This window comes from Protopterus annectens, chromosome 5.part0 (assembly GCF_019279795.1).
Source record: "Protopterus annectens isolate FY-2018-M chromosome 5.part0, PAN1.0, whole genome shotgun sequence".
Taxonomy (NCBI): Eukaryota; Metazoa; Chordata; order Ceratodontiformes; family Protopteridae; genus Protopterus; species Protopterus annectens.
The window spans coordinates 618585684-618597575 of NC_056735.1; the positions used below are offsets into that span (position 1 = coordinate 618585684).

Genomic DNA, 11892 nt, shown 5'->3' on the forward strand with positions numbered 1-11892 from the left:
AAAATATCTCAGTAGTATAATATTATTATATTCTGATAATTTAATAAGATTTCTTTCATAATCATAATGTGCATTTTTATCCAAAAAATTAAATACGCTCAAAATTGCTGCAAAAGGCAACTAGCCTTGTAATTACATATGAACCCAAGAACCTAAGCGCACCCCTCTGTAGTGGGTATTTGCTATTTCTTCTTCTTTCGGCTTTTCCCAGTTAGGGGTCGTCACAGCGGAACTCCGGTCCGCTAATAATTGACAGTAGATTTTTACAGTACCGAGGTGCCAGCTCAATGCCCAAAATTCAACAAAGGCACGCCCATTCATGCATGTCTTTTGAATGCCACTCGACCGCGTGGAGGACATGCAGACTCCACACAGAAGGCGCTCCAGACGAGAATCGAATGGGAGAACCTCTTGCTGTGAGGCGACAACACTACTGCTGCACCACCTCAGCTTCCTGTAGTGAGTATTTGTTATTAATCATCTTAAACAGCATGGCCATGGTAGTAAAAAAATGGAGCAAGCAATAAGCCAACAGCTTGAGGTTGGAAGAGAACAGATGAACTTATGAGTAAGGTTCAATTAAATCTTGCATTATCAGTATTATTTTTTCTTTTGCATGTGACAATCATATGCACTCCTAGGGTTACCTATTATCATAAGCATTTAATTTATAGAGGTTTAGGCTACTAATTAGACTGGCAATAACTTTGTAACTGCTTTATTTCAATGGTATAATTTATTTATTTATTTTAGTTTGTTTACTGGGCTAGTATACAGATCATTACAGACCATTTGCAGGCACAGTCCCTGTAATTACTGTATTTGCTTTATAGGTACTATAATATTACAGTCCTTAAAGTCATGGTGGGCAAGAATAACTGTGGAGGCAAACAAGCTATTTCATGAATTAGAAGCAGATCGCAATATCTTCTCATCAGGTTCCAAGACGGGACGTGCAGCATCCAGACTGCATTCAACCCAGTTAATAAAAGCTCCACCCAACAACAGCAGGAAGAAAGCTCAAAGCACTTTAGATGGCGCACCCAGTTTGGACAGTTCAGCAGAAAGTGCTAGTGTTGCGCCCAGTCCTGAAGAAACAGGTAATGAAACACAAAGTAATGATGAAAACAGAAGGGGGAAGTGCTAGTAAAACAAACACAAAAAGAGTATTTACAAGAATGTTTGTAGTCATTGTCTGATGTCAGCAAGGCCAGATTATTTGATATGGTCTTAAAAAAGGGTTTGCATCTACAGCTCTACATAAGGGAGAAGCATTACCTGTTATAATACAAACTTCTTCTAGTAATGAGTCAGGTCAATCATAGCAATGGGTCACTATGCAACCACATACTGAGGTAGCTGTAGAAGGGAACAGTGACAGGATCCCAGTAATCCCAGCAATGTTATCTCCTATGCCAACATTGAGCAATGTGCCATAGCATTCCACAGCAGACAGAAATGCTCCAGGGTCACACGTTATTGCCCATATCCCAAAAGCAGTTAGAGATGAAATCAAGGGAGAATACATCTTATGGCTCCAGCTAAGTTGTGAACTGTTAAACAGTTCACAAAAACTTTGGGAGGCTTGGTAGCAAGTTTGTTAATATACTTAGCTGTGCTTACAGAAACAGATCTTCAACTGGCATTGCCAACAATCTCATTCCTGTTGATAATCAGGGAAGCTGATCGTGTATGGAGAGAGTAGCTTTGTTAGTTTAATGATCCGAAATTCAGAAAACTAAAGGATATCAGATGGGATCAAAGACACCCATATACTTGGTTGAGTGTCATGTTGGAAAAATCTGTGGTGAGTCAGACAATAATCAAGAAACCAATATATTAAAACATGTTGCGCTTTCAACAACAGCAGATGTCTTTGGCCCAATTGACATTTTGCACACTCATGCTCGTTGTGGAAAATCTCACCCAGTATTTAATTGCTGGAAAAAATTAAGCCAAACCAAGCCACCCACAGTACCACCCAATAGTGAAAAAATGACCTCTGAAAGCAAGCACCCCCCTTTCAAAGGAGAGGCTCCTTGGCTCCTTTTGAGGCTTCAAACAGGGTGGTCAACAGATGTGCAACCCACTCACCCATTAAAGTTAAAGTACTAGTTCAAGAATTGGAAGGTTACCCAGACTGCAAGGCAGATCTCAGTTTGGTACATGGATTTGAACAAGGTTTTGCTTTAAAATTCACTGCCTTAAGAATGTGAAGTCCACAATAGGGAAAGAGGGCATTATATCAAGCATAATCAAAGAAGAAAAACAATATGGCAGGTTAATCAGGTCATTCTCATCTCCTCCATGGAAACAGTTCACAACATCACTGATAGCTTTAATTCCAAATAAAAAAGAAGGTGAATTGCATTTGATCCATCACCTTTCCCATCCAGGATGGGATTCAGTTAATGTTTTTATTGCAAAGAAAGACACAGTGATAAAATATGCCATGTTAGATGAGGCCACAGATATTATTAGATCATTCTGACTGCTACCCATCAGAAAACAAGACTGACCAAGATCGGGATTTGTCTTTTACAGAGCACCTGTATTTCAACACGGCTATGCCAATGGGATGTTCTGTTACTTGTGTGATTTTTGAATCAGTCAGCACAGCACTGCAATGGTGCTGGCAGCAAAAGGTCATGATGCAAGCGACCTTACATTACCTCAATGATTTTGTCATTATCAGTAAATTGGCTGAGAAAAAAGAAGGTGCTTCTCGCTGCATCACATTTTTTGTGGCTTGAGACAGATATAGCCTGCCAACTATTCAAACTGCCTGAAGATAAGCTAAAGCTCCTAAAGATGAACACCGAGGTTTTCTTGGGTGGGGCAAAGGTCAGAGTAAGTCAGGTAATATTATTAGGCTCTCTAAATTTTGCATATGGAGTGATCCAACCAGGAAGACCATTCACAAGGTCCTTAGCTAATCTATTAAGAGTAGGACAGAAATAACACCATTGGGTTTGCACCTCAAAAACAGTGACGAACAATTTGATCATATGGAAGACATTTTGGGCCCAATTTAATGGGGCTATGGCCAACAGACTGGGTTTCGTAAGACTCCCTACAACTTTTCACACATGCAGTAGGAGGCAGAGGGATGGGTGGCTATTTTAGTGGCATATGTTTTTTTCTGTTCGATGGCCATCCATCTTTATGTCCTGAGGCAGTTAAGAGACACATCGCATTTTCAGAGATTCTGTCATTATGGGTGGCAATGTACATCTGGCAGGCAAACCTTAAGGATAAAAAAACTCATGTTCCATTCTGATAATCAAGTTGGCGTGCAAATTCTGCTAAGAAGGTCATCTAGATCTTACAGGATATAATTGGTATTAAGACAATTAATGTAACTCAGTTTAAGAATCAACCTGACTTTATATGCTAAGTATGTACCTGGTAGTAAGAACAACATAGCTGACAGTCTATCCCATCTACAGATTTTCAGAATTTTTTGGCATTTTCAAAATGCCAGCACCAGAGGCTCAAAACCTTCCTACACTAGCTCCACCATGAATATGGCTCCTGTGAGAGGAATGACATTATTAGTTAACGCATGGGCTCCAAACACCAGTAGAGAAATTAAAAAGGTTTTACTTGAACCAGTCTACTACGTTGACCTCTTTGCAAAAGAAGAAAAAATGGTGACCTCATGATTCAGAAAGTGGAGGAACAGCATGGGGCATACTGGTGGGCAAGGCTGGTGCAGCTGCTCTTTCCCCTTTCATATCCCTTTTTCTTTTCCAAATCTCAGATACTGGTTATTCTAAACTAAAGGTGAAGAATATAGGCCAGCGAAGTCACAAGTCTTATTGGAGCCAGGAGACACTGAGTATACCCCTACTTGTTAGCCAGAACAGATTTGGGGTGGGATACACCAACAGCCACTAATTAAAAACCGTGAATGTTGGTATAAAGGTTTCACAGTTTGCTGTTTGTTATTTGAGGTAAATGATTTACAAACAAATGACTGCTTAACTGAGTTATTGCTTTCTCAAATAAATCCTTGCTCTGGCAATATGGAGTAATCTGGTCTTTATTTGGGTGCAAGGAGGTCCAGCAATTACAACGTACAATTTAATTAACTGCAAAGCAAAACTAAGACAGCTGTGGTAGATGGTTTGTTGCTTAGATCTGGCAACGATCTAAACATAATCATCATCATCATCTTTTGGCTGTTCCTGTTAGGGGTCGCCACAGTGGATCATCTGTTTTCATTTCTTCCTGTCCTCTGCATTTTGCTCTGTCACACCAACCACCTGCATGCCCTCTCTCGCCACATCCATAAACCTTATCTTAGGCCTTCCTCTTTTCCTGTTACCTGGTAGCTTCATCCTTAGCATCTTTTTCACAATATACTCAGCACCCCTCCTCAGCACATGTCCAAACCAACATAATGTTGCCTCTCTGGCTTTGTCTCCAAACCTTCCAACTTGGGCTGATCCTCTAATATACTTATTCCTAATCCTGTCCACCCTCGTCACACCCAGTGCAAATCTTAACATCTTTAACTCTGCCACATCCAGCTCTAACTCCTGCCTTTTTGTCAATGCCACTGTCTCCAACCAATATAACATAGCTGGTCTCACTACCCTCATGTACACCTTCCCTTTCATTCTTACTGGTACTCGTCTGTCACAAATCACTCCTGACACTCTTCTCCACCCACTCCATCCTGCCTGTACACTCTTCTTCACCTCTCTTCCACACCTCACCATTACTCTGAACTATTGATCCCAAGTATTTAAACTCATCCACCTTCGCCACCTCTACTCCTTGCATCTTCACCATTCCTCTATCCTCCCTCTCATTCACACACATATATTCTGTCTTAGTCCTGCTGACCTTCATTCCTCTTCTCTCTAGAGCATATCTCCATCTCTCCAGGGTCTTCTCCACCTGTTCCCTACTCTCACTACAGATCACAATGTCATCTGCAAACATCATAGTCCACAGGGACTCCTGTCTGATCTCATCTGTCAACCTGTCCATCACCATTGCAAATAAGAAAGGGCTCAGAGCTGATCCTTGATGTAATCCCACCTCCACCTTAAATGCATCCATCACTCCCACCACAGCCCTCACCGCTGTCACACTACCCTCGTACATATCCTGTACCACTTACATACTTCTCTGACACTCCCGACTTCCTCATGCAATACCACAACTCCTCTCTAGGCACCTTGTTATATGCTTTCTCTAAGTCTACAAAAACACAATGCAACTCCTTCTGACCTTCTCTGTATTTCTCCATCAACACTCTCAGAGCAAACATCGCATCTGTAGTGCTCTTTCCTGGCATGAAACCATACTGCTGATCACTAATCATCACGTCCCTTCTTAACCTAGCTTCCACTACTCTTTTCCATAACTTCATGCTGTGACTGATCAATTTAATCCCACTGTAGTTACTACAACTCTGCACATCACCCTTATTCTTAAACATCGGTACTAAAACACTTTTTCTCCATTCCTCAGGCATCCTCTCACTTTCCAAAATTTCATTAAACAATCTGGTTAAAAACTCCACTAAACATAAAGAAAACTTTGTTTGATTGTGTAATTTGTTTATTTATTTTATAGTTACTGTTATGACCAAACAGCAATTTGTCATCCTTAATCTCATCAAATAAAACGGTAAGGCTGGTTGGAAACTTGGAATGAACAGTTATTTCTGTGATAATTGGTTTTAAAACAATATTTTTTTCTGCTATTTCCTTCATGTAAAGAAGTCATCTGTGTAGACTTTTAACCGTGTTCCAAATTCCACCAGTGTTAAAATTTCACTGTTGAAAGCCTTCCGTCAGTGAAGTTGTGAGAGATGACAGAAGTCAAGCGCCCCCTACAAGCTCCCATCCCTGTCATTAGCCAGCAGCCTGGTATGGTGAAGGCTGTATGGGAGGGTTAACATGGTTGTGGAAAAAAAAAAGTTTCATGAAGAGAGCCTTCAGGTTAAAGGCTCTAGTTTCTTATTTATGCTTTCTTTTTTCCCAACCTTATATGTAAACAGCTTACAAGGATATATTAGACTTTCAATAAAAAAGTCATACTAATTTTCTAGATAAAAATATTATTGACAGTTAAACTGTCTAACAAGTGAGATATTGTAGGCACAGACAGTAGATATAGACATATGTACCTGCAACTTTAATAATATTTTTATTTTACAGTTATTCCCCCCTTTCAGCAGTGCAGTAACTTTTGTGCATAATTGACTCTACTAGAAAACTACCTAGCGAATGTACTGTGGTTACCTTCATTTCACTTTTTGTGTCTTTATTAGTCCTACTTTTAACAGTGATCCTGTGATGAAATGCACTGGAATTCTTTTTAAATGCCACTAGTGAGTAAATACCCCATATAACGGCACAAACTCCACGATTCTCGAGCGTATATAGAACATAACAAAACAGAACATGACACTTTTATGACATGTTCTACTTTTCATTATGAACGAGAAAACCACAAATTACATATAGGACTAAGGGTCTACAGTCTAATCACATAACCTGGTTTGTATGTGGGCTATATGGTTCCTCTTGACTCGGATACTCTTTTTCAGGCCAAACATGACCGCCATTCCTGTCTGTGTATCAAACAATGGCAAATTTGGATGTGCGTGAGGACATACTTCTTAACTGGCCCCTAGGTTTGACTCAAAACGTTATTTTGCTCCGTCTAAATTTTCCATTTTGTGTTAAAAACGTTGGTGAATACAGTAAATAAAATTGTGTAAGGCTTTTAAAGACTGTTCAGTCTTCATAAAATACACGATAATGCAAACAAACGTGTCAACTATATAGCAAAACGGTATCCGTTACATTCAAGGAGGGGTTCTATGCCGGTGCAGGGGTTGCCTGGTGTAGCGCCTTGAATACGAAATATTGGGGAAAATGGTAGCTAAAGTAGGAGACTTAAACAACCTGAAGAGTAGAGTCTGACATCCAGACTGCTTTCAAAGATTTGTGAGCGCCCACGACACACACAGACACACTTTTAACAGCTTAATAGTGCTGTTGGGCAGCAACTGAAAGAACAGTACGGGATTCACTATACTTTCCTGTGGTCCATTGTTTTGTTAAAGTCACATCACTGTATTGCAATATAGGTTATTCCTGCTTTTCATAAATATATATATTTTTACAATGCCTGGAGGCTTGTGGTCCTTTAAATAATGCTGCTAGACATTATACCCACGCTCTTGTCTTGATGTTCTTCAGATGCAACAGCTTCCTAGTCCTTCAACTTCCTATACAGTATGTTTTTAAAAAAGTGTGATTTTGGATCTATTGCCTTTATCTCTATTGTTATCTTTAACTCTCGATTCAAGATACAGGTCAACTGTTCGCAATTCTGTAGAATGTCTAGATTTTTGCCTTAAATATTTGGTCTGTTCTTCATAACATTTGTGGTCTATAACATCGGTGGTCTTCTGGCAAATCATTGACGACCGAAGTCGCTAAATAATGAGACACTGACTCTTAGTCGCCATGCCATTCAGAAAATGCATGTTAATGAAAAACCTGTTATTCAAGCAACTTCCTAAGAGATCAATGTTTACATTTTGACTATAATTTGAGATCGTTGTTCCTCCCTCATGTTCGGGTTTGCCCTAAGAGACTGCACTAAGATACTGAGAGGTATGCTTACAGGTATTACTGATTTACATTTAAAACATGTGATTTGGGCCCTGCCCTTTGGGGTCTTTTTTCCCCGTGGTTATCACTGAGTATGATACCTGATGTGAGATACTGCGACTTACAGGTATTATTCCTAAATAACGTAAGTAGCAGCAGCCAGAATCACTTTTTTGTAGTGTGTTTGTCAAAGTAATGATCAAACACGGTGCCAGCAGTAAACAACGGCACCAACGTTTTTGCAGAGACACACACACACACACACACACGAGTGGGGCATCTGGTGACAGCATTCTAAGGAGAAAATGTTTAATAGAAAATTATAAAGCCGACATTTACGGGAAACCTCCAGTCGAAAAAAATATATGTCCAAGGCAACCCATTTTTAACTAAATAATTTAAATTTCATCCCACCACCACCAACAACAACACAGACAGACGCACAAGCATGGACAGGCTGGTGGCTTTTGGGGGAGTTCGGAACGGCAATATTTTAGAGCGCCAAGTCCTCTGAATTAAAACCGGTTTGCTATTGTCCAAAACTTTGCCAATTATAGTACTGGCGATTTCATTCTCCCCCTGGTAATAAAGTGACAAAATAAACGAAATGTTAACATAACAACAAAAACAAATTCTTCGCGAGTCATTTATTTTTCAAAACCCAAGTGCAAACTCGTATAAACACTACATTTTTAGCTCTGGGTTTCAGAAACGGCGTCTTTCGGTTTGGTCGCTGAAAAATAGTCACTGGACATTTTTGCAAATGACAAGGCAGCCCCTGACTGACGGTATCGGAGAACACCAATGAAATTTATTGCGCATGTCAGTGTCAGAGCACATAAGGTTATTTCTTATGACAAGAGAAAGGGCTTGAACCACCTGATGGCATCAACTACTAGATCCTGCATTCTGCTGACTACATACTGTAAGTGGCTTCTTCACGCTTTTCATTTTTTTCCTATATACTGCTACGATGCTATGCTCAGGGTCATGCATACTACAATACAGCTGGACAGTTCAGGGAGTGATAACCTTCAATGTCTTTGCTCGTTGGTTTGAAATGATAATCCTCTAATTCTAAGAGGAAAATATGATATCAAGTACTTGTCAACACGTACCCCCACACACATCACAATAGCTTCCAATTAAAATGTAATTCACTTTAATATACGTGCCAGCTTGAATACGCGTGCCAAGTAATTACCTTGGTTAATACAATGTTTATATGACAGGAGGAAAAATCATTTTTAGAATTATTATTATATTATTTATAGTACGTGTTATTAAATGCATATTTTTAATAGATGTAACACACGTGAATACTGATATTTTTCAAGTACGGCAGAGTTGTGATGGAAATCAAGGGTAATGCAACGTGCTCTCACTTGCACTATGGCTCAGTAACAATAATTACAACAAACTTGACATGCTGCCAAGTGATCAAATCCCAGATGCATTTGGTTAATCGTGTTTTTGCGTTCTGTGGCTACATCTTTCTAAAAGCCATTAACCTTCATAGATCACATACTTCAGCCTCGGCTCTCCAGATGTTGGAAAGACGGCTTTAACTTTGTTCTCCAACTTTTGCTCCATCCCTCCTAAAACTGTAAAATATTCTGATAAGTTCTAAGGTAATGGTACAAGCATTTAAAAGTGTTTCAAATTTGAGTCCATCCTCCCTATTTATTTATTGCTTGGTCCATAATTCTGGGGGTAAAAGCTGAGGAATGTGTGACACAGTCAAGCTATTTTAACTGCAAACAGGTGGACAGGTCAGTGACACAGTATTACAACACGTGCACGACTCAGAATTTCAGCTCTGAGGCTGGGTGCAACACAGGTCAGGTCCCTACACACACCTTATGTAAACCTGCATTTGACAAAATGTCGTGTCATTTAATGATCACCATAGGGAAATTACAATGATGACAGCAAATAATGTTTTAATTTTATGCATAATAAAACGAGACTGCTTTTGGTTGGGTCGGTGTTAACATTGAGTTAGCTCCCCCATCTCAAGTACTGGAACATTCACAGTTGTAAATTCATAGCTCTTAACCCCCATCTCCAAAATGAGAAACACTACCTCTTTTAATGTGTGACAAATGGGCAAAATGTGGAACACTTACAAACAACTTAACAACTTCACCTAGGAAGCTCGTAAGATGGCCAGAATGTGCTATTTTTACATATAAAAGCTTATCTTGATAAATTAATATGATTCTGAAATTTTTATCGTGGATAAAAAACACCTAACACAGAATGGTTAATTAAGGATCTCTATTTTAACAGTAGTAAGTCAGGTCTACACACTAGGATCTGAAGAAGGTTTTTTTAACTGAAAGCGCTTATCCTGTTTGACCTGAAATCTGAACAGCACAATTTGTGCTTTTTATTTAAGTTTGTATCCTAACAGAATTTTTCAGTGTACTTATCGTTGTGGTGGAAGCCTTTTTTTTTCATTTTACTACTTTTTTCATTTTACTAACACAGAATGGTTGACAGATACTTTCAATGTGGAACTTTGAGGAACATGAATGTTTCAGGACCTCAAATGAGGAATGTTCCTCGTAATGAGTTACCCTTGAGAGGTATGAGTTGTTATAAGCATGTCTACATCTTCTGTTGTCAACAGCAGGTGTGTAGACTTACAAAGAAAAGATAACGAATGAAGTAACCAACTTCAAAAGATACCCACTAAAGAAAAATGTTGTGAGCTAGTCAAGGCGTTGCTTTTAAGTCACGTACCAACTTACATACATATAAAAAGTCTTAACAGAACTAATACAAAGCTGTAATAATAGCAAGTACGCTTTTTTTAGACTATTCCCTATATAAGGTACCCCCCCCCAAGTCATGCACCCTTCTAGCTCTCTTCTCCAGCCCATGAGCATCGTATTTACTAATCTATACATTACAGCCTCTTCGTTTGCAGCATAAACGTAGAAATGTTGCAACAGCAATAACTTAAAAACAAGTTAGTATAACAACACCTAGGGCACAACACAATTATCCTTCCACGATAGCCTGCTCCTGCTGGGAAATGCAGACCCTTGCAAAGGATCATGATCGGACCCCATATTTCGGACTATTCCAGGACAACACGGCAGGCTTGCAGCAGCCCCCATTTTATCCATCTACACAATTTACTGCTTAAGCACCTGTCAGTACCTGTGAATGCTTGAAGAAAGCCGAGATGCGCGTGATGTGCAGGCTGAGGCATCGCGAAGTGCAACGAGCTCGGGAAATGCTGTTTGTGGGGAAAGCTTCGTCTTGTTTGCGGGCAGCGGTTACACTTACACAGCTCCAGCATATTGTAATCCACAGAACAACAAACAGGGGAACTGAAGCAACGCCATCCCTGTGAAACATAGTGAATAATGCAGAGGAGATACAGGGAACCCCAATCGACTCCCAACAGTAACCGTACTCAACTGAGGTGAGTCCTTGGTGCCGAAAGTCACCAAAGTTCCGCGGAGTCCCGAAGGGGGCGCGGTTAAGAGAAGTCTTGCCATTCTATTGGTCAGTGAGCGAATGACTGACGTGGAATTGTGGGTGGTGAGTAAGGAGCAGAAAGGGATTCCTTTAATCTTAAATTCATATCTCTGTGTGACGCAGTGTGTAAAAAAGCTAAAATTGTGAAAAAATATTAAACTTTAAAATGGAAGCACAAACGTAAAGCAGATGAGTCGTGTGCCCATATTAGCATTGTTTGTGTATGTACAGCTCAGGTCATTATTAGCAATTATGATTTAATGCCACCAGTAAATTTTTAATTTATTTTTCTCATTAAAGTGCACCGTGTTTCTTAGTAACGCGTGAGACTCAAATTTTAGTAAAAATCTGATCCTCAATACGGTTACGACAATTATTTATTTGAGTGAAGGAGTCGTTCCAACAGATGGATAATTATTCTGCGGAGAAACTTATGATTTAAGACCACCCGTGTACTTGGAAGTGCAATAGTATGTACTTGAATTGTTTCAGTGGTGCATCATATGTAGCACGTTAATCAACAGTTGGAAATCATTTCTTGTTTTTCTTCGCATATAGCTGGCTGGCATGCACTCCTTTGCTACATACCCCTACGTATGCTCTATGCCGCTACGTTCATATAGTTAGAAACAGTTAAATACGACTGAGGATGCACACCTCTTTCTTTCACATTCCTGAGAAAGAGCAAAGTGGTTTCGTCTGTTTAGCAATACAAGATCAAATAATAAAAAGTACAGAACGGATGCTGACA

The 11892-nt window shown here is 39.6% G+C and overlaps 1 protein-coding gene across 1 annotated transcript in view; it reads right to left on the reverse strand.

Moving 5' to 3' along the window:
* The window catches only part of ANOS1 (anosmin 1), an 892203-nt gene extending 881102 nt beyond the window's left edge, over nt 1–11101 (reverse strand). The window contains exon 1 of the mRNA XM_044072460.1: nt 10818–11101. Coding sequence (XP_043928395.1) covers nt 10818–11018 — 201 coding nt within the window. The 5' untranslated portion in view covers nt 11019–11101. The remainder of the gene's footprint in view (nt 1–10817) is intronic.
* Nucleotides 11102–11892: the final 791 nt, after the last annotated feature.